This window comes from Phocoena sinus, chromosome 12 (assembly GCF_008692025.1).
Source record: "Phocoena sinus isolate mPhoSin1 chromosome 12, mPhoSin1.pri, whole genome shotgun sequence".
Lineage (NCBI taxonomy): Eukaryota > Metazoa > Chordata > Mammalia > Artiodactyla > Phocoenidae > Phocoena > Phocoena sinus.
This window is the reverse complement of record NC_045774.1, coordinates 2,657,469-2,681,067: the sequence shown is the minus strand read 5'-3', so window position 1 is coordinate 2,681,067 and position 23,599 is coordinate 2,657,469. Positions and strand designations below refer to the sequence as shown.

At 53.8% G+C, this 23,599-nt stretch overlaps 1 protein-coding gene across 8 annotated transcripts in view; it reads right to left on the bottom strand.

Annotated features, from left to right (window-relative positions):
- Nucleotides 1-23,599, bottom strand: part of RPS6KA2 (ribosomal protein S6 kinase A2) — a 356,893-nt gene that overhangs the window by 53,020 nt on the left and 280,274 nt on the right. For all 8 annotated transcript variants that reach the window (XM_032650885.1, XM_032650889.1, XM_032650891.1 and 5 more), the window contains 6 exons: nt 15,397-15,477; nt 12,872-12,951; nt 10,013-10,119; nt 6,785-6,822; nt 4,308-4,450; nt 455-525 (listed from right to left, as the gene is read on the bottom strand). In XM_032650885.1, the coding sequence (XP_032506776.1) occupies nt 455-525; nt 4,308-4,450; nt 6,785-6,822; nt 10,013-10,119; nt 12,872-12,951; nt 15,397-15,477 (520 nt within the window). The remainder of the gene's footprint in view (nt 1-454; nt 526-4,307; nt 4,451-6,784; nt 6,823-10,012; nt 10,120-12,871; nt 12,952-15,396; nt 15,478-23,599) is intronic.

Below are 23,599 nucleotides of genomic sequence, written 5' to 3'. Positions count from 1 at the left end.
TTTTGTGTTAAAAGATTCTTCATGAGAATTAAGGAGAAAATTATGTTCGTACTCAGTGACTCGGGCCGTATGATTCCCGCTGACGTCAGGCAGGAGAGCTCAGGCACGTGCACGAACGGGTCAGCAGGCAGAGAAGGGAAGGCTCTCTCAGGAGCCCCTGCGGCCCTCTGCCCCCTGAACCTGCACTTTTGAAGGTCACCAACCATCATGTCTAAAGACCTTGCTGTTGGACAACTTAGCTGATTTTTACTGATGGAAAACTTTATCTTTGGTAGGAGATTTCATGAGAATCACTGAGAGATGCCACTGGCTTCACCCACTGACGTGAAAATGCCAAGAACGCTCATTACCGTGATTGCCCACTGAACAGTCCTGCTTTTGAAGACCGAAGCTCTCGATATCAGAAGGCGCTAACACGTACTGGGGTGGGTCCCAAGGTGGGTGTTTTACTCACTTGAGGATGAGCGCCATGGTCTCCTTCCTGTCCTTCCCCTGGAATGGCAGTGACCCCGTGAGCATCTCGAACTGCAGACCAACACAGAACAGAAGCAAGAGTTCAGAACCAACGAACTTCACAGTGGCGAGACCCAGACAGGCAAAATGCCGCCCAAGTTCACGTACCCATTCAAAATCTGGTCAGTTAAGTGCAGGCGCTGGCCTACATGCTTGGTGTACATCAGCGAACAGAACTGCATTGTGGACCTTGGCATTCAGTGGGGAGACTGATGGATGATGGACACAGTAAACGCTTCAGCTCTACAGCCGTGAGAAGGTGCTCAGTGCCATGGAGAGGGGGATGGGGGCCTGCAGCCCATGGCCACACACCTTCCACGGGGTCGACTGAGGACCCGTCCTTCTCTGGAGGGTGCCGTGGAGGGGCTGAGCGAGGAGGGGAGGACAGGGGTGGGGAGAGAGCGCTCCGGGTCCAGGTCGAATGGGAGGGTGCTCTGCGGACCCTGAGTGCCCGTGACGACCCTCCTCCCTCAGGCTACTGTGACCCGCCTCCCCAGCTGTTACGAGACACCGAGAGTGAGGGGACGAGTCTGTCAAAGGAGTGAGCAATTCAGGGAGGAATGTCCTGCGCCCGAGAGCAGGGTGGCGGGACCGTTCCCGGCATGTGGACCGCGGCAGACGGCAGAGGCCGGGCCTCTCCTGGAAGAGGCGAGGGGCCAACCTCTCCGGTCACCTTCTCCAAAGTCCAGGGGCATTTCCCGTCTCATGGGGGCAGGAGGCGCAGGGGCCGGGGGAGCCCAGGCCCGCTCTGCTCTCACTGCCTGTGGACCCTCGGGGCACAGACCTTCCTGGGCACGGGCACCGCCACCTGATCTAGGGACGCGTGAAGGTCATGCCCTGTGCCCGGGAGACCCTCACAGAGACGCGTGTTCACAACACAAGATGACAGGGCCCGTAAGAGCATCACGGCAAAGCACCAGCCATCGACAGCTGGGGAACCAGAAGAGGTTCCAGAAGTGTGTGGGGAGCCTGGGGAAGACGTGGAGGAAACAAGTGGGAAGAAGCCTGACTGGGGGCATCAGCTCAGAGCAGGTCACTTTCCTCCTCCCTTTCTTGTCCCTCCTCCTTCGCTACCTTTTTTTTGTTTGTTTTTTGTGGTACGCGGGCCTCTCACTGCTGTGGTCTCTCTCGTTGCGGAGCACAGGCTCCGGACGCGCAGGCTCAGCGGCCATGGCTCACGGGCCCAGCCGCTCCGCGGCATGTGGGATCTTCCCGGACTGGGGCACGAACCCGTGTCCCCTGCATCGGCAGGCGGACTCTCAACCACTGTGCCACCACGGAAGCCTCTTTCACTACCTTTGACTTCTCTCCTCTCTCAGTTGTTTTTCTTTCCATCTTTCTTTTTATGTCCTCACTGCCCCTTTTATTTGCTTTCAGCCTCTCCATTTATTTCTTTAACATGCAACGATTTTGATCAGAAAAAAGTATGAAAGGCATATTTTATATTTATGGGACAGATTTTATTAATATATCTAGAAACAGACGAGGGGGATGGCATATTCCCACTCCCTTCTACCCCAGAAACCTCACAAAACTAACTCCAGGTGGCTTTGATGTGTGTGTGGTTTTAGCTGCAGTTTTCTCTGCTGTGCTGGCCGGTAAGACAGTCCTTCTCTCCAGGCTTGGGCCGGCCTCCTGCTCTTTTAAATATCATTTCCACAGAGACACACGTGGCATTCTGTGACTTCAGAGCATCAGGCAAGGGTTCCCTGGAGAACCGCTGTATGGTCACTCGTGAGCCCAGCCTACATCGTTTTTGTTTTGTTTGTTTTTTTTTTTTTTGCAGTACATGGGGCTCTCACTGCTGTGGCCTCTCCCTTTGCAGAGCACAGGCTCTGGACGCGCAGGCTCAGCGGCCATGGCTCACGGGCCCAGCCCCTCCGCGACATGTGGGATCTTCCCGGACTGAGGCATGAACCCGTGTCCCCTGCACCGGCAGGCGGACTCCCAACCACTGCACCACCAGGGAAGCCCCCAGCCTACATCTTTAAGGGCTTCGCGAGTATCCCTGGGATCCAGGGACAGGACGAAGCCTGTGGTCTCCCTCTGGGAGCCCACCCCACCCTCCAGAGGAATGTGCTTCTCAGGCGGACGCGGACTTAAGAATTGGAATCACTCCCGAAGATGCAGAGCTGTAACCTCAGACCTGGGAGCCGGTGTCGGGAAGACAACATCAAACTTCCAGTAAAATCCGCAGCGAGGGTGCGGAGGCCCCCGTGCCCGCCCCCCACTACACACCCTCCAGACAGGGTAACGGGGAAGCACCCACGTGGACAGGAGCAGAGCCGAGGATGCAAAGTTACCCTGCCGAGGAAGAGGCTACCCTGACGGTCTCACCGACGTATCTAAAGAGAGGTGATCGGTGGGAAGGTAAGCAGAGCGGGACGTCCCTGTGGCTTCTGGCGTGGAGACGGACTGCACCCCAGCAGAGGCTATTCAAGGTCTGTATAACCACGAACACAGCAAGCGTCATCAGCGCCCCGGCAGCTGACGCTCACGGAGCCCTCGTCAGGTCGCGAGCTTGGGCCCGTCACTGCTTGTATTAATGTGTTTAATTTGTTGTGATTCTGTCTTGGGAGCAGTCTTCTCATTACAGCCTGACTTCCCTCGTAGGTGGCTGACGGGGGCAGAACGCACTGACCCTGGAGACGGGGGCACTGCCCCACGTGGTGTGACGTCACCTACTGTACGCCCGTGAGCTGGCATCCCGGCCGGAGCCGTGGGAACTGCCTCCCGAGCTGGTTTGACGTGTCTGCCCCCCACAGACAAGGGTCAGCCGTCCGTGCCGACAAATCCAACACAGCCAGCGCTTCCGAGCCCACGGGGCCGGGGACCAGAACCGAGAGACTGAGCGTGGCCTCCTGGGTACCAGCCTAGGGGCACCCGGCTGATGCCCTGCACCGTGAGCAGGACCCAGCCCAGAGGTCCCAGGGCGAGAGGCATGCGTGTGGGAAGGAGGCTCTGCCAGTGCTGGCTGAGCGACGCGCCTCAGTTTCCTCGTTTGTGGAATGCACAAGGAGGGGGCTGACAAGCCGGGAATGCCACGATGCTCCTCCCATCCAGTCAATGTGAGACTCACAGCCCCGGAAGTCTGGTCCACGCCGAGGGCCCAGCGGGCCCGGCTGCGGGGGACGGGTGGCAGGGGAGGGGGAAGGGAGGAGAGGAAGGACCGCGTGAGGCGGGGGGACGGCAGCCAAGCCCGCTTCTGTTGTGACTACAGACCGCCCCGGCTAGACCGCGTTTGCTGCACGCTCTGTCTGCGAACGCGTGACCCAAAGAAAATCCAAGTTTCTAGATGCAGATGTAAAAATGCTTCACTCTACGTGTATTTTGGTTCATGGTGATTTTGATGACTAAGTGGAGGGATTCTGTGTTTGAAATAAGAAAAAGATCTTTAATCTGGAGATAGCTGCATCCCTTCAAATCCTCCTGCTAAACCCATAAGAGCGTTAAGGATAAAGGTTTGACTCTTAACACATTTGCATCCTAACTTGAATCCCAGCTCTGTTTCCTGATGGTGGGAGTCTGGAGGGGGGACAGAGAGGAGGCTGCCAGGAAATGCTAGGGTCAGGAATTGGTGGCCCCCCTTGTCCTGAGTCACACAACGGGCACTGTTTTCCTCGGGTCACTCCTGGACCTCTGAACCCCAGGAGTGGGCGGGCGCTCAGGGGACAGCCACGCGGGCACCTTGGGGACGGCAGATGCCACGCCGCAAGCCCGTCAAGCCACGAGCACATCATATCCCAAGCATACCATCCCACGAGCACACCATCCCACGAGCACGCCATACATACCATGAGCACGCCAAAGGACCACCAGTCCGCGCTCTGCGTGTGGCCCCGCCGGTTCACCACCTCGGGCGCCATGTACTCGATGGTCCCACAGAACGAATAGGCCCTCTTGTCGTGGTCGATGGCCTCCTTACTCAGCCCGAAGTCTAAAAGAGAAAGAGCACACAGTGCTCAGTCTCCGGGCGGCACCTGGAGCCCTGCTGCCCGGCCGGCCCACCTCCCACCGCTGTCCTCTTGGGGCCGAGCTGCCCACAGAAGCTGAACCAAACCCGACACCTCCCGGTGAGCTTCTATAGGGACCCACACGTTCAGGAGTGCTCCCGAGGGCGCCTAGAAACTGCATTCCCGACGCCCGACACCAATTCCCCGGGAGCCTGTTTTTAGCAGGACACCCTGGACGTCAGCGGCCCCAGCGGAGAGGCCTGCGGGGCTACTCCGAAGGAAGGGCAGGAAGACGGCGCTTGTTCTGAAGGAAAGGGCGGGAAAGGGGTTACGAGCAGGAGGCCACTCGGGAAGGAGGTCCCCGGCTGGTGAGGCACGAAGGGGAAGGCAGACAAGGTGGGCGGGGCTTCAGAGCATTTGCCATGGGGTATCCTCCCCTGGACCTTGTCCACAAAACCTTCCGCCAAGGCCGTCGTCCTCCAGTGCCCGTGTTACTGCACCCAGTGGATGAAGGATGCAGTGAACACGCTGGTTCTGAGATTACAGAGCCCTCCACGTTCACCATCTGTGAGTTTAAGGTTGACATCCCTTCTTCCTGGGGCCACGTGAGGACCAAGTGAGCTCACGGCTAAGTGAGAGTCTCCAGCACCCACGTGGGGCTGCTCCCTCACTGCCGAAGTGACTCACTCGGCACGTCAGAGTCTCGAGGCTTGTTTGACCACAATGACTAAAACAGAGGAAGCCAAAACTCTACAATATGACACATAAATTTAACGTGGTAGCTCATACTTATTCCAGCTACCTCTGTACACGTGAGATTCATATAATATACGTGCGGTTCCTCACTCAGCAGAGAAAACCAGTCAAGTACTAGCAGACCCTCCAATCTCCACGAAATGCCACGCGGGCACTTTTGAACTGCCTTAACCAGTTGTAGAAGTCAAGTCAGGTTTACTTTCTCAGCTTGTTAAGGGTTAATTTCTTCTGCTGTTCTACACATGGGAAGGCACAGAAGGCCCCAGCAGGTCAAACTGGACTCATTGCGGGGGGCAGGTCCCACCAGCAGACACTGCGGACGCCCTTGGACCTGTGCAGCCCCTGCCAGGAGGTCGCCGTCTAAAGGTCTGTCAGATGAGTGCCGTGCTCTTGTGTGTAACTCATGAGAAATTTAAGAAGTCTCACCGTTTGACATTAACGAGCCGTAACTGTCAATTGTTCTGTGCGCTCTGCTGGGACTGGGGGTCCATCAAGAACGGGGTGAACCAGAGAAGGGAACAGGCGGAGAAGGGAACAGGCGGCAGCGAGACCACATGGCGTGGGGCTAAGGTGCAGAGGACAGGAGGCTCTGAAGACAGAACGGGGTAGAGCAGGTGTCCCGTCTAAGCAGAGACAGCTGCCACTGGAGGCGAGGGGGGAGCATTTGCGCAGGGACAGCCCGCTGGTGGACACGGGGAGCGGGTGTGAGTGGAGACCAGGCCAGGACCCGGCCAGTGGGGGGCCAGCGGAATGGCCCCCAGAGACGTCCACGCCCCAACCCTGGAACCTATCAATAGGTCACCTTACCTGGCAGAGGGGGCCCTGCTGTATCTCGAGAAGGGAGGTTATCCCGGGGCGCCAGGATGACGCACAGTAAGTACAGGTCCTTATGTGGACTTGGGGGCAGAGGCCAGAGTCAGAGAGAGACTGGGGTGCTGCCCCCTGGCTCTGAAGGAGAAGGATGGGGCCGTGAGCCCAGGGAAGTGGGCAGCCGGAGAGGCGACAGGACCATCCGCCCCTGGAGCCCCCACAAAGGAGTGCACCCCTTTTGATACTAGCCCTGTGAGACCTGTTTTGGACTTGTGGCCACCAGGGCTGTTAAGATGATGAGCTGATGCCGTTTTGAGCCACCGAGGTTGGTAATTGTGACACAGCAAGAGGAAACTAGCACAAGCGGGTGACACGGAACAAGGGGGGGCGGTGCTCGTTCTGGCGGAGCCGACGGCAGTGGGAGGGGTTTGAGGTTTCAGTGGGGAGATCGGCCCCGCAGACATGCTGAGATGAGATTCTTGAACACAACATCCAGTGACGCTGAGCGTCAGCAGGAAGGCACTAGAAGGCTCTTAAGTCAGAGGGAGAGAAGGAAGGAGGGCCGACCGGGGAAGCGCAAGCATCCCCGGGAAGACACACACCGACAGAACTGAGCCACGGCCACGGGGAAGGCAGCCCTGCGTGCACACGCTGGTGTGACGAGAGAGAGGGCTTGAGCTCTGGGTCGGCCCCCAGGTACCAGGGGCGCCAGGGTGACGGCACCGGTCGGTGGCGGGTGGAATTTTACAAACCTGTGATCTTAATATGTCCCTCTTCGTCCAGGAGGATGCTGAAAGAAAGGGGGGGGGGGAACAGATGCTTTAAAAGAGATGAGACACACGGAAGGGCACGGAGACCCCAGGGGAGCCGCCCAGGCCCTTGGGCAGCAGTCTCCAGGCTGGCTGGGGGGCGGCAGGTCACCTGCTGTTCGCAGACGTGGCCTTTAGACCACTGCTTCCCTAGTCGGCAGCTTCTGCTGGGTCAGGAGCACAGGCACATCCGCAGTGTGCGGGGGGCAAAGGGCAGCCCCATGTTCTTGTGGCTGGCTCAGCAGGCTCACACTGGGGACTGCAGGTGTGAGACCCTCTCAAGCCCAGGGGAAGGTCTGGGGACCCCCCAGGCTGTCTGTCCTGCATGAATGGGCCTGAGAGGGTCCGCAAGTGCCCTGGCTTGTGCAGACGCCGAGCTGCTCAGAGGGGACTTCCTGAATCCAGGCGGGCCCTCGACGGCTAGAGCCTGCTCTTCCGGCCAGACCGCTCCACGAGCCCCGCCTGACCCTGGGGACCACCGCGACCTCCGGGGGAGTCTGTGACGCCTCAGGCCTCAGCCCCCGGGAGCCATGTTGTGGGAGCCGGTCCCACGGGGTCCCTCCTGGTGCCCTGGACCAAGCTCTCAGTATGCCTGCATCTAATGTCCAGATGCCCCACGGGGAGCGCTGTCCTGTTCCTCCCAGCTCTCTGTAGTACGGCGAGGCTGACGCCCACGGGAGGGTGGAGGGAGCGTCTGAGGGGATGGACGCAGGCGAGCCTTCCACGAGGCCCTTCTCCAGCCCATCAGCCCACAGGCCCCCGGGGCTCCTGGCTTGCCCTGTTTCTTTCTTTGCTGTAATTAAACTCTGTTCCACCAGCTCCTGGGAGGCACCAGCCTGGATCTAAAGAGACCAGGACATGGGCTGTGAGGATTAATATGTGGTACGTTAAACACATGTGGGAAAGGAAGGAAGTTCTGACACAGGCTACCACATGGATGGACCTCGAGGACACCACGCCGAGGGCAATAAGCCAGCCACAAAAGGACAAATACTGTGTGACCGCCCTTACGTGCGGTCCCCGGAGCAGTGAGATCCACAGAGACAGAAAACAGAAGGGAGGGTGCCGGGGCAGAGGGAGGGCGGTGGGGAGTTAGTGTTTCATGGGGACAGGGTGTCAGTTTTGCAGGATGAAAGAAGTCTGGAAGATGGATGGTGGAGACGATTGCACAGATGGTGTGAATGCTCTTAACACGACTGAACTGTGTACTTGAAAACGGTCAAGGTGGTAAATTTTACGTCATGTTTATCTTACCACAATTTTTAAAAAGCTGCCATGGGAATAAAAACCATACCTACTATTTTATGGAAACGGGAAGGAAAAAGTTACAGTGTATAATTAAGATGACAACTTATAATGAAAGAAGCGAATGTTCTTATCTTTGCTTTTCAGTTATACTTAATCTTTGCCCAGAAGTGAGCAACTTTCAGGATTAATTCCCTACTAATTCTAATGGAAACAAAATCCTTTCTCTTCAATCCTGCAATTACATATTACTATTTTTAACTATAAAGATCCCTTTGACCTTTAACTAGAGGGAGAATCGGGGTGCCGCCTTCATGGTGCAGAGCTCACAGCGGAGGGGAGCAGGTCAGCAGAGCTGGCTGTGACAGTGGCCTCAGCGCCTGTTTTCCGAAGGCGATGCTGAGTTTGCAGGACGTGGCTCTTATGGGGATACTCAGGAGAGAGCCTTTCACAGTTATTTAAACATCATTTACGCGTGCAGGCAGTGATGCTGTACCCGGCTGGTGGTTAAGCTGAAGCCGTGCGTGGGGAGCACTTCCCTCTGGTCACAGGCAAATACGCTTTGCATCAGGGACATACACAATGTTCCTGGTCTCTAGGCAAACGCAGGCGTTTCCCTTAAACGACTGCCACTTCTCAGAGCAGAGTTTGCATTTTTCTCAGTTCCCTGCAGGTGAAGAAGTAAGGGACCAGGAACAAGGGCTGGGATCTACTTCCTGTGCCCTCAGGGCCTGGGCTGCCTTGTGCTCCAAGCCTTGGGGTCCCACCAGGCCCCACATATCCAGGGACAGGCATGGACCTCAGTCTATAGGGGGACAGGGGGCCGTTATCAACCACGTCACAGGCCAGAGGGAGAAAATCATCAACTTCACTGCAGGGACCACTGTCAGGTCAACCAAATGAACTTAAAATAGCATCCTCTAGGTCCTTCCTTTTCAAGTGGATCCTCCTAGTTTGTGCAGCTCTACACAGAAAACAGCAGGAAAAAAACCTGAAGTAAGAACATTATTATCTGGAGGGACTTTAAAAAAAAGATTTAGACTGGATTAGCAAAATATCCTAGAAATAATATTACAGATGATCATTGCCAAAGATACACAAATCTTACTGGAATTTGGGCTGGGAATCTGGTGCCACTGTCTTTTAGAAAAACTCAGAAAGACTCATCTGACTCGTCACCTAGAAATGGGCCTGTCGAGACAGCTGAAAGGGCTTTCCAAGGTGGAGGTGGAGATGGGGAAGAGACCGGCACAGAAGACACACACTAGTGAGGGGGTGGCGTGTGAGACATTCCCAGTGCAGGATGGGTCCCACCTAAGGAGGGAGGGCAGGGGGTGTGGGAGGAGGAATGGTGGGCTGCCTACCTGCCCAGCCTCCTCTACCTGCCCAGTCTCCTCTACCTGCCCAGCCTTCCCATCTGCCCAGCCTCCTCTACCTGCCCAGCCTACGCGAACTGCCCAGCCTCCACTACCTGCCCAGCCTCTCCACCTGCCCAGTCTCTCCACCTGCCCAGCCTCCCCTACCTGCCCAGCCTCCTCTACCTGCCCAGCCTCTCCACCTGCCCAGCCTCCCTACCTGCCCAGCCTCCTCTACCTGCCCAGCCTCTCCACCTGCCCAGCCTCCTCTACCTGACCAGCCTCCACTACCTACCCAGCCTCCCCTGGACCACAGGGATGCAGGCCCGGCCCTGCCTCCCTTGGAGGGTGTTACGAGGGTCAGGTGAGAATGGGCTGGGACCATCCCACACAAATCAGCACAAGCCACAGCTATGTCTGGGCACCTTTCCAGGGGCGGGCAGGTGGAATCCCTGCCTGTGGGGTGCTAGCACCGGAATGTCCCCAGGCTATGCCCTCCCTGGGGAATTAAGTACAGGGACAAGGCGACGTGGGCAGCAAGAGGGCCCTGCCCTGCCTTGTCCTCACTCACTTTTCTGGCTTCAGGTCTCTGTAGATGATCCCCAGACTGTGCAGGTGGTCTAAAGCCAAGGCCAGCTCAGCCAGGTAGAACTTGACATCCTCCTCCGTGAACATCACCTGGCAGGAGAGAGAAAAAGACTTCAGCCTGCTCTGTGGCTGCTGGCTTTAAAGACAGAGGCACTCAGCCCCACGAAGACTCCGCTCCGCTCTGCAGACCGCGGCCCCCAGACAAGGCTCTTCCGACTCCTACAGTGGAAACATGAGTTCTCAGCAAAGTTTTAGGACCAGTGAAGGGGTGGGGGCACTCCTCACAAAGCCCCTCGGCCTTGTGGGCGGAGCCCCGGGCAGAGTTTCCTCCCCCGACCTTTCTTGCCCCACAAACCATGCAGCTCTGGAGTGTATTTCTGGGTTTATGTTTCAATATGTGTGCTTCTAATGTAACACTTTAATACAAAAAACTAAACCACACTGTGAAGGTCTGATACAAACAGGCCTGAAGGATTTACTGAAAATGTGTCTCAAATTTCATCCCTCCTCCCTTCAAGTTCACCTCTTCCCCCTTGGGTTTATGCAAACTAGGAACTGCTACCTCCCCAAAGTGGGACGAGTCCCACCAAATACAACCCGCCCGTGGAGCATCGGTGGGCGCCCCTTGCCGGAGAGGCTGGTGGGAGAGGGACCCTGGTCTAGCTAAAACACACACGAGGCCATGGCGCCCAGCACACCTCAAGGTCATTGTCTCCTACTGTTTCCCTGTCCCTGCGGTTGTGAGAACCGCATGTAATTTGGTAGTCACCTTACCAGCAAGCCAGATGGTATCAGAAACCATTCTTTACCCGCACCATGAGAAATGAATGTCACAGAGACTAGAAATCCATGTCATGACTGAATTCTCTCTGAAGGCAGACGCGTGAAAAGTCAATACATGATCAGAAGGTTACCTGGAAAGCTCAGGATAAGGGCAACTTGGGGAATTGAACAGTGACTACATCAGGCTAATGACGGTGGAGCACATCCATTTCACTAAAGGGATGCCTCCCAGTGGGGAGGACGTGCACCCCAAGTCCTGGACGACATTTGGGTGCCACCAACCCTCGTTGCCCCTCTGGCCTCTGGAATCTCCTGTTCTGCCATCCACACTCGACCAGCACCTTTCCTGGTTGGGTATTTCTTTTCTACATTGTTTGGCATACTCAGTGGGCTTCCCTGTGAGAAGGATTTCCCTGTAGGAAATCCTGCTGGCTGTCGAATTCTCTTTATCCCGACTTCCTCCATCTCTGTCCATAACCACACAGGCACATCTACAGCTTAGTGCTCAGGGACGGCCGTATGACTCTCCTTGGCCGCTCTTAGGGCACAGATCTGCGTGGCCTCCAAGTGCAAATGACAAAGGGTTTCTCTATGGGAATGAAACACCCATGGATGTGAGTTCTTGAAGGCAGTCAGTACGGAGACCGACACACACAAGGATGTTGTCTAGTGGACTCGGTGAAGAGGATGGAAGGGAAGTACTTTTTTACATAGGGTTAGGGTTAGGGTATCATTCATTTCCTGTGTTTCTGTGAACCGAGACCCTCTTGAGCCCAGGCTGGACAACTTCACTTCTACTCTGAAATAAAGGGTCCTATGGGTACCCTGCGTGTTGCCTTTTTGGTCAAGAAGCCCAACAACAGGGTGTGTCACACTGGATTCTGGACAGACCAACCCCCAGTGGCCTGACTTCCTTCGGCCGGGGTGGGAAGGGAGCAAATCAATAGGCATCAGATGAGAAACTGGCCGAGGTCAATGATTCGCCATCTTTGGAAACGTGAGCTCAGCTGTGAGGCAGTTTAAGGGACCAGAGACCTGATCCAAAAGGGCTTTTGGAGAACTTGGATCTGAATCCTTCAGCCTGTGCTTTCAACCTGTATCACCAAGAGTCCAAAACATCAACTGTGCCATTGCCTGAGGGACCGTCAGGAAACAGAGGGAGAGAGCAGCCCGAGGTCTCGGGGAGCCCACTGCCGCTTCACCTTGACTGACAGCACTTCGGAGTTTCACACAGGATGGAGGGATCTCCTGCTGTAAAAGTGGGCAGTGAGGAAAGGGGGAGGCCAGCCCGAACCCCGGTGCCGGGTGAGGTTGCGTCAGAAGGGCCGGGAACCTGTTCTGAGCAGCGTGTCAACACACTGTCACCTTCATCATGCTCTTCTGTATGAAGGAAACTGCACAGAATCAACGGGATTAAAAGCCTGGCATCATCACTGCCTCGAGCAGGGTGCTGGGTTTCCCATCCCACGAAGCAGGGGGCAGAGAGCTTCCACACTGCGCTGCAAGACATCCCGGAAAGCTCCTAAGTCAGGCAGTGGGGGTCAAGGACAAGCCCTGGGGGGCACGGAGCGCTCACGGGTGAGCCTAATTAGACACTCCCGACGCCCCTCCCAGGATGTGTGGTCAGCGTGTTAATAGCGTCTTCCTACGGTGGAAAGTGAACCGTTGTGAAAGAAAGTCTTCCCTACGTAACATAAATCAAGTTTCCATCTGCTCTACACAGGGAAGGTTCTAGAGCTCCACGGGGGTCTTGGGAAGAGTCCGTTTTCTTAAGATCTTTCGAGCACGACAGATTTCTTCTCTGTGTGACTCGTGAGACATCTTTAAAACACGCGCGCACACCACACACCATATACCCTCACACCAAATACGTACACACACACACACCACACACACACACACGCCACCCACCACACACACGTGCGTGCATGTACACGCACGTTCACACATTCCCTTGCACACACACCACACACACACGCACGTACACACACACACCCCTCCCCCTGCTCTCCTGTCCCTCGAATTCTAGGCAGAAGCCCACAGCCTGCACTCCGTGTACCTCTTTGGAGAGCCTGGTGAAGAGGTCTCCTCCGCGCAGGAAGTCCAGAATCAGATAGAGTTTTCCCTCCGTCTGGAAGGCTGCGGAAGGAGAGAGTTGAGAGCATTTCGGCGTCACGGTCCCCTGCGGTGGACATCATTCCCCTGGGTCCAGGCTCTGAGTGCAAAAAGCCCGTCTCTCGTTGGCTCAAACAATACTGCGTAGCCTGTAACCCTGGGTCATTTCAGAAACAGGACTGGGGCCGGGCTGGAGACCGCACAGCGGAGAGGGCAGGACTTGGGGAAGGGAGTGGACGGTGATGAGTTCTGTCTCTCACTTTTACTCATGGTCTGGAGGTTATTTCTCCTCCTCTCCCCACCCCTTCCCCGCCTCCTTCCTTCCTTCCTTCCCTCCTTCTCTCCTTCTTCCTGCCTTTTTTTTAATCACAAAGGGACTGAAAGACACATGGAGAAAAGTATGTGTAGGTTCCACTTGCTCTCATCACCACTACTGACATGGGGCTTTGGGCAAAACCGTGTCTTCTTAGAGACTTGGCTTTGCTGGCAGGTGTCTGGTAAGGAGCAGGGCGATCGTAGGGCGATCGTCGTGAGCGTTTGGGACGAGTCCCCTCCCCTTCCTATGGAGTTGTGTTTGGTACAACTCAGGGCTCAGGGATATCCACCATCTGCTCCTTCTTTTACGGCTGCGCTGGGGACGGGTCGGCCCAGCTACCTGTACCTGGTGGCAGCAGCGCTCGTGTGCTCTCAGTTTGGTCCCTGAGGGCCACAGTTATGGGCATGGAGTTCACGGTTCAGCCCCCGCCCGCCACTAGCAAGGGCACGCCTTGGTCAAAGGTGGGGACGGTGCATGCGCGTGAGGCTCAAGAGAAACTAACCACCGTGGCTGCTGGATGGTCAGTTCAATGTTCCCGCTGGTCTGGCACGTGGCATCTGTTCTACACACAAAGGAGGTATGGCTGGAAGGGGTGCTGACATCCCCACACACTTGGGAACTTTTCATTTTCTAAAAGTCAATGCCAGAAGCATTATAAATGTTGGGGTTTTAGAAACATAAAGCCTCGAACTAGAAACTGCAGCGTGGATGAATGCTCTGTCCTAGGGCTTGACGGGCAGATAGAGGACAGGTATCTTTTTTTTTTTTTTTTCCGGTACGCGGGCCTCTCACAGTTGTGGCCTCTCCCGTTGCGGAGGACAGGCTCCGGACGCGCAGGCTCAGCGGCCATGGCTCACGGGCCCAGCCGCTCCGCGGCGTGTGGGATCTTGCCGGACCGGGGCACGAACCCGTGTCCCCTGCATCGGCAGGCGGACTCTCAACCTACGCCACCAGGGAAGCCCGACAGTATCTTTGGATCAATCACACAGGTAACGTGGAAGATGCCTTTAAAAATCTCTGCAAGATCCCAGTTCTCAACTTCTTCAGAAAAACACCTGGGAAACCAACCGAAATGACACCTGGATCGGATCTGACACCAGCGAATCAGCAGCGCTGAGGCGGCCGTGTGATAAAGGGGGGTCAGCCTGCCGCCACCGTTGGGATCTAAGGGCACCTGCCCGTGGCCCGAGGGATCCGGTCACCACGTGGCTGCCCGCAAGGTCACATCCACATTGGCTCTTATTATTTCTGAAAGGAGAGGCCATGGGCTTTCCAAACAGGACTTTCTAAACTGTCTTCTTAGGAATATCAGAAGTTCACGAGCAAAGAGCCCTGTCCTCCTGGCTTTGCGTGTCTTCATGCCTTCACTCCCAACGTCGGTAAAAGTCACGGACAGTCTCCTACAACTCTGCCCACCCCCGAGCCCCTGCACCAACAAGGTACGGGATTTGTCCTTGTTCCGCCCAGCGCTTCGCCCACATTAATTACTCAATTAGGGCACAAAGCTGTAATGCAGTCTGCCATGACTCTGGAGCCACCATCTCATTATTTTTAATTTGAAGGTTTCACTTATTGCTTCTCCGAGGAGATAAAACGGCAGAAGGCAAATGAAGAAGCCTTGTGTGGCGTCGCAGATACGTGGCCTCAGAAATCAGAATGATTCCGTCTGAGTCTCAGTTTTCTCTTCTGAAAACTGGAAACAATAGCCTACCTTGAAGGGCAGTTCTGAGGCTCAAAGCGCTACCGTCTTTCAAATGCCTAAAATATCGTCTTTACTTAGAGCGCAGGAGATGTTACCACTCTGGTTTAAAGAAACTATGGGGCCATAGGCACCCTACTCTGAAACAACACAAAAATATGTCATAGATTCACCCCATCTAGGTCGAGACCTTTTTTTAAAACCACTTTCTCCATGATGATGATTTAATTAAGGGTAACCTCTCGCTCCCTCAGATTCGGTTTTTCGAGATGAAAACAGGGCATCTTCCTCCCCCAGAGAAGGAGAATCTGAGGCTCAGGAACCCGGGGGGAGAAAGCTCCACCCCAGACAGGGCCGGAGGCTGAGACAAGGAATCTACATCGATTTCCTCTGATCTGGGGGAGGGTTGGTCTAGGTCCTCTCAACAATAGGGAATTGTTTTTCCTCCCTTTACCGTAATGAAGCTTTACGATGAAGGGGTGATTCACTTCTGCCAAAATGTCTCTCTCCATCTTCGATCTGACTCGGTCCCGAACTGCAAGACAGAAAAATCGAAGGCTTTCAAAGGCAGGATGTGAAACACAAGACATCAGATATAAATAATTTCCCCCGACTTTTTGTTACAAACTTTTCAAGCACACACAAAAGCTGAAAGAGTAGGTTGAATGGCCACCCCTAAGTCCTCCACCCAGACTCAACACCTGCTTACATTTCCATACATTTTCTCTCCCCCCTCTCTATCTCCCTCTCTTTCCGCACACACGCACACATTTTAGCCACAAATCTGACAATAAATTGTCCACACTGTGACATTCAACGCCAAGGTGCGTTTACATGCAGCATTCCCTAAGAACAGGGTAATCTCTTACATAACCCTACCGCGACTGTCGCCCTGAAGAACATTCACCTCATTCCACAACATCATCTAATATCTGATCCATATTCCAATCCTGCCCGCCCTGCCGTGTCATTTATAGCTGTTACTTTTTCCAACCTCGGATTCGGTCAAGGTTCCCACGTTAGATCTGGTTGTTATATTTCTTTATTCCTTTTGCTTCTAGAATACAACGGTCCTGCATCTTTTTTTTCCCCTGTGCTTTTTGTGGGCTTTTTGGTTAAGTCCAGGTCAGTTTTCTTGTAGATTGTTCCTACGTGTGTCTGATTGTTTCTTTACTGGTTGCTCTAACTCCTATATTTATTATAAACCGAGGTTAGGTCTGGAGGCTTTATACGGTTGAGGCTAAACATTTTTGGCAAAGATACCTCCCGGGTGATGCTGCAGGCCTCAAGGTGCAGCAGATGGGGGAGGGGTGCCGCGGTACCCTTGCTCAGGGATGCTAAATTCCACTGGGTCAAGGTGGCAAAGTCATCAGCCTCTCACTGCCAAGATGTGTACATCCCCTTGTAAGTAACAAGTAACGTGAGGGGTGATATTTTGGTATGGAATGACCTGTGGGTTCCCTTACAATCCTTCATCTGTTAGCTTACGTATATGATCCTTGCTTATACGGATCAAGGATGCTTGAGTCATTTAGGGTTACAAAATGGCAATGTTCTCATTTCTGATGGGACTAGAAATCAAGAGGAAAATCCCTTCTCTTCCTCTTCCTGAGGATAACTATGGATTATGGAATTTTTAAAAAAATGAGTGTGTTATAACCAATTACAATATTATTCTTTTCAGTGCTGACATTGCCTAAAGTTTAGCCATCTGGGAATACAGATGGGATTCGTTTTGAGGAAAAAATAAACAAAAAAACAAACAAAATCACCACTTGAGAATAAGGACAACTCCAAGATTCCACAAGCAAATTGGTACACCCAGGGCAACGTCCGAGTGACGTCCTACGGCCCCACGTGTGTGAAGGCAGAAACTTTCCTCAAATATTTCTAAGCGTGACAAGTATGATGAATAGCACCGTATGGACCAGGTATTTAAGTTGTTCATACTGTGGTCTTATGTACTTTTAAAGTTTTATTTAAAAAGCCCTTCCCATGGGCTTCCCTGGTGGCGCAGTGGTTGAGAGTCCGCCTGCCGATGCAGGGGACGTGGGTTCGTGCCCCGGTCCGGGAAGATCCCACATGCCGCGGAGCGGCTGGGCCCGTGAGCCATGGCCGCTGAGCCTGCGCGTCCGGAGCCTGTGCTCCGCAACGGGAGAGGCCACAGCGGTGAGAGGCCCGCGTACCGCAAAAAAAAAAAAAAAAAAGTCCTTCCCAAAGGATGGCTATAATAATAAAAAAAAAACCCACAAAAAAAGGAAAATGACAAGCGTGAGTGAGGATGTGAAGTTGGTGGGAACGTAAAATGGTGCAGCCACTGTGGAAAACAGTTAAACACAGAAATACCATATGACCCAGCAATTCCATTCCCCAAAGAACTGAAAACAGGAATTCCAACAGATACTGGACACCCACATTCACAGCAGTATTATTCACAACAGCAAAAATATGGCAGCAACCCAAGGGTCCACTGATGGACGCCTGAGTTAGCAAATGGGAGTTTGTCCGTGCAATGAACTATCACTCAGCCCTAAAAATAAAATCCTGACACGCACTACAGCAGGGCTAAACCTTAGAAACACTACACAAGCACAGTAAGCCAGACAGAAAAGGACGAATACCATATAATTCTACTTATATGAGGCCCCTGGAGAAGTCAAACTCATAGAGGCAGAAAGCAGAAGGGTAGGTGCCAGGGGCTGGAGGAGGGAAGTGGGAAGCGTTTAATGGGGACAGAGCTTCTGCCTGGGGTGATGAGTAAGTCTGGGGTAGAGACAGCGGTGATGGTCACACAACGTTGCAAATGTATTTAGTAACACCACTTACAAATGCTTAAAATGATGGATATCCTATTATGCATACTTTATCACAATTAAAGAGAACAGAAGTCCTTCCTGTCCCTGGGCCCCAGGACAGTCTCCTGCGTTTTACTCCATGACTGGTTTCCTCTCTCACACTCAGGAGCTCAGGATCCCTGGGGTCCACCTCTGCTTTGGCGCCCTGGCCGCTCACCTTCCCGGGAGGTCTCTGGCTGAGAGCCTGGGGCCCGCGGCCTGGAGCACACACAGCCGGGCCCCGTCTCTCCCAGCGCACGGGTGGCTCCATTCTGCTTCCTCCTCTGTAATCTGGGGTGAAGATGGCACCTGCCTCACGGGGTCACGACGAGAACAACGGGTAGCGTGTGAGCACGACGGTGCTGGTCCCACAGCCCAGGCCACGCCTGCACTGGGGTCACTTTGCTGCCTAGTACGTGGAGTCGGCTTCACTGCATGGTAAGAGGCAAGGGCTTGTCCCTCATCTTTCTTTCTGCTCTGATGCTTGGTTGTGCCCGGTCCGATACAGACCCCTATGACCGCAGTGGCCCCAAATCGCCCTGAGACGCTGGAAGGGCCGAGCGCCGGCACACAGGACGCAGAGCTGCCCCAGCAAGTGGGAGTCTGGGGGCCACAGTGTGAGGAAGGAAGAGGGGAGCCTCCCGAGGGCTGTGTGCCCGGGGGAGCGGGGGCCAGGGGCCCAGGGAAGTCTCCATGGGTGCCACCTTCAGGGGCCCCGGGAGGGCAGCAGCTCCTCCGCTGGGGACGCAGCCATGACCGCGTCCACCCCTCTGGAGGGAGGCGAGACACCGGGTGTGTGATGGGGTCGCTGGGCAAGACCCGAGGAGAGGTCGGTGTCTCTGGGTGGCTTTTTTTGGTGTCGTTTTAAGAAGTTTTGATATGCTTCTTAACTAAAACACATTTCATCTACTCATTCTTTAAAAAAGTAGTTTCTGGTATAGGTAAAAATAAGGGGGTCTGTTATCGAACACGACTGCAGCTACACCAGAGAGAAGGTTTTATGGCAGCATCTGTGCGGCTCCATCAGGACACGTTCCCAACACAAGCTCCTCCCTTGGTAGTTCTTGCCGTGGACACCCCAGCACGGCCGCCACTTAGGAGAATGAACAAAGGGGGCAGAAGCAGACAATTCCCAGGCAGACGGTACAAGGAATCTCTCCATTTCCTGTCTATCCCGAGTTACAGGTTCCAGTGGCTCTGCCAGGGAGAACAGCAGAGAAAGGGTTTCAGGAGAGTCAACAGAAGCAAAAGCTGAAACCCATTCATTCAATAAAAGACACAGAGGATGCCAGCTAAAGACCCTGAAGGAAGAAAGGGATCCCACGTAAGCAGTGGGATCCAAAAGACGTCTCTCCAAACACGTGCGCAGGCTGAGAAGGAGACCTTCGGTGGGACAGGGTCACAGGAAGGACGGGGGGATGCGTCAGTGACAGGGGGCCTGGGGCCGCCCCTCCCAACCCTGGCTGACAAGGCGGCTCTCTGAGCAGCTGCTGTGCAGACCCCTGGGCTCCTCACAGTGGGGACCTCATCCGACGCATCTCAGGCTCCTGCGTCCTTTGCCTCAGGGAGCGGAGCCGGCTGAGAAGGGCCCGCGGGAGACAGTCTTCTGTCACCCCCATGTACTGCCACCCCCAGGCACGTCCTCCTCTGGGGAGAAGCCCTGGCCCACTCCCACCCCCACGACGTGATCTGGTGAAGCAGGTGGCAGAGGACCAGAACACTGTGTCCCTACCCCCGTCTTGCCATCTCCTTGCAAAGCTCACTCTTTGACTTTGGTTAAGAAAATCTAAAAATCCTCTAAATGGGATTGACGTTATTATCATTGATGAAGATAGTATTTGTAATGGAAAGCAAAGGCCATAATAAGCCTGGTGACAAAATTAGAAAAAGATGCTTACATTCAAATTTCCAAGGGGCTGTCCGGTTATAGGGGTAAAATAAATATATATTTCTTCCCTACATTTTACACAACAATAAATCCAAGATCGATTAAAGAGGTAGGTGTTAAAAAAACAAGCTGTAAAAATGGTAACAAAGATGAATATTCATCTGATGTCTGGGTGGGAATCTTTTTTTTTAAAAAAAGCAATGGAAGAAATAACATAGGAGAGAGCGATAGACTGAGTTACCAAACAGATTTCCCATCCAAAAGGCCGTAAAATTAAAAGGCAGAGAAAAAACTCAGAGATTATCTGAAACAAACAGAAAAAGGGCCAGGAGCCTAAATGCACACGCTCTCTAAACACTCTTATTCTGTCTAAAGTAACAGAGGAGAAACCAAGACTCCAGCCCCAACAGTGAACTTAATGGAGCGCAGATAAGACACATCGGTTTGGGGAAGATGCTTTCACAAACATGTTTGGTAAGACTGACCCCCGGGGCATAAGCTGCTGGAACACAAGCATACTGGGTCCAAGGTGGCAGGAAAAGGGAAAGGCTGTGTTCATGCCGGGGCAGGATTTTATCACTGCAGATGGCCCACGGGGGAAGTGACCGGGGCCAAGCTAACACGATGCGGAAGGACAGCTGTCACACAGGCAATGCCCTTCAGTTGTGGAACAGCAGGCGTGAGGCCAACTCTGCAAAGGTGACTGGGCATCTCCGGGTCTGCAAGTTCTCGCTTTGCCGGGCTGAACCGGCACCTGACCTCACCACTGCCCGGCACCTGACCTCACCACCGCACCGACCACTCGGGCCACCAGGGATGGAGGGAAAGGCCCCGAACGGTGCCTCAGCCATCTGACGGGCAGCTACAGAGTGGTCCCTCCACCAAGAAAGAAAACCGACGTGAGAGCAAGTGCTTCATTTCTGACGCTGAGCATTTCAAGCTGCCTCTGGAGGCTAAGGATTCCAAGGGATTTTGAGTCCCAAGACTCAGATGCATAAAAAAAAAAAAGCCCAGAGAGATGCTTCGTACATCCTTCCATTGCTACCGTGCCAACGAGTTACACAAATGGTGAGACACGCCAGCCTGAGGCGAAATGTCCCCAGTAATCTGCCGCTGGGTGTTCTGGACCGGCGCAGGGTCTGGGGCCGGGCCGCTGCCTCCCCATGATCTTTACTCTCTGGCATGAGACGTGTGAGTCTGGAATCGAGCGGGGCTTGACCGTATAGATGGAAAAACCCAGATGTCCTAGACTATTCTGAGATTCACTAATAAACCGCAGACACCGGTGATAAATTAAAATCTGTTATACTTCACATCAACCCTGTACTTGTGGCTGACCCGCGACGAGAAGGATTAGAGTGACGTGCTTTCCATGGTTGCTTTGCTCTGTACGGTAACCTGCAGCTCCAGGTGCCGGCTGTGACCTTCCCGTGTCCTTCAGCCTTCCGGGCCCGGGGCTGCCCCTGGGGCTGACATGAAGGCGGGAGTGCCTGTAAATTTGTCCTACCTGAAGGGCACAGTTTCCTTCCCAGGAAAGTAGAGGATGAAGCCCACTGTGGGATTACCCTGCTGGACGTGACACACAACACAAAACCAGAGCTGCTTTCTGGAACCCCCGCCCCCACATTTTTCGGATCGGGCCCACGTCCCCAAGGCTTCCATGCCCCCCTCTCCATCAGACAACTTCAGGGGCACCTGCTCCCAGGTGCTCCTGTGGAACCGAAGGCGCAGGACATGCTACCCTGTTGATTTTCTTTCCTCAACCACGTGGCCTGTTCTGGACTTGTGGAGTTAAAAAGTTGGCTAATGCCCCTTGTGCCCTAACAAAAGGTCTCAACATCTGTAGCCCTTTGAAGTCTCTGGCAAGTGACAAACCACAATGCACGCAGGTGCCTTTTGCCAGCCAGCCGACGGCTTGGCGCCCTGAGCGGATTTGAGCCTTGAGGCCTCCTGGGAGTTCCTGCATCCCCACCCTCTGCGAGTCACCACAACTCTCAGAAAAATGGTCCATACGATCTCCTAGAGCCAGTCGGGAAATGCTCATGAAACTGATCTTGAAGTACGTGGCGACTGCAGGCTGCATAAGAATCCCTGGTAAGAATAATTAACCTACTTTGGAGGATGGATTTACTTAGGAGAGCCCCACCTGCAACGAGGCTGGGACCAAAATCCTCTCGTTAGAGTTGGACATCATTGCCTGTATTTGCCTGTTTTTAAATGACCTCCGTCAATACACATTACTTTTACGCTACATTATATATCATGTCATATCATGTTACATTACGTTACATTATATTCCACTATATAGAGACTGTATTTGAAAAGAAAATGAAGCGTAAGATAAAAACAAGTCCTATCGGTCACGGTGAAGATGAGAGATGGCCAGGTAGGCGGTACACCTTAGAAAAGCCCTGGGTCGCTGTGGACGGGGCTGCGACATCCCTCAGGGACCGCGGGGCGCGGGACCGCACGTGCTGCACGCAGCCACGCATCTGCAGGCGGCCGCGGTCACGGGGAGGCCTGAGCCTTTTAACTGGAGCCGGACACCAGGCTGGTGAAGAACTCAGGCTCTGCCCGGCTGAGTGACCACGCTTACTGCCTCCTGCCTCTGTCCACAAAAACCTGCCAGGTGTGCAGTTATATCCCAAGCGGTCTCCTGGATGCAGGATAAAAATCCACCTTCACACAATATCTTTGAGCCCTCAAAGGTCTAATTCATAGCAAAGAGGGGCCTCCCGTGGGAAGTTGTGTTGCTAAACATTTGGTGGCCAAAACTTTGTACTGCTCATCACTTCAGAGAAAAAAGGAAGAAAACCATGAATGATGACAATGAAAACGTTAGCCACATTGATGATCATATCAGGCACAAGATTTGTTGCTACACTAGATTATTTAAACCAAGACTGGGGCTTCCCTGGTGGCGCAGTGGTTGAGAGTCCGCCTGCCGATGCAGGGGACACGGGTTCGTGCCCCGGTCTGGGAAGATCCCACATGCCGCGGAGCGGCTGGGCCCGTGAGCCATGGCCGCTGAGCCTGCGCGTCCGGAGCCCGTGCTCCGCAACAGGGAGGCCACAACAGTGAGAGGCCCGCGTACCGCAAAAAAAAAAAACCCAAGACTGACATGGTTACTTAACTAACTTCTTTACCAGAGAATCCTTCTGTGGGTAAATCTTCAGCCCATTATGCTTTCATATTTACAGGCATTAAAGATGCAAGTAGTGAAAAAGAAATCTATTTCCTACTTTTTCTCTACAATGTAAGAAATGCAATTCTGGTAGAAATGAACATATAAAGGATGCCAAGGCACACAGCCGGTGTATTACAACAAACCGGAGAGCTATTACTTAAGGATGATGTTTACATGTTACTTTTTGTCTTAGATCTACTGGGAAAACAGCTCCCCTGAATAGTAAATATCCCAGGGACAGCTGGATGAGGCTTCCTGATGAGGAAATGATGCCCTGGGGGTGGGGGGCACGGCTGGTCCCAGGTGCCCCCCTCCTGGGAGGGGAGGAACACGGGATAGAGACCCCGCCACCTCCAAATCGTGTGATTCTGGGTGTGCTGCTTCACTGCATTGTGACTCAGTTTCCTCATTTGTAAAATGAGGATAAGGGCACTTAAAACGTGTGCTTGGGGTTTGTCTTACCTCCCCCCCCCTCCAGGAATCTGTGATCATCCCGACGTGAGTCAAACGACATAAATGCATCAGCGTGGAAACAACAGCTGCTCAAACTAAGGCACCGATTAAAGCTTAGTTTCTAAGTCAGTGTTTTTCAAACAAAGCATCTTGGTGTAAGAGAAGAGGAAATAAAATGGTGTCGGAAACCACATTCTGAGGTTTGAAACCAACCAGGCTAACTCTGACCAGGGGCTATTTCAAAATGTTGTAATCAGCGTGAATGTAATCCATGCATTTCTGTCCTGGTCACCCC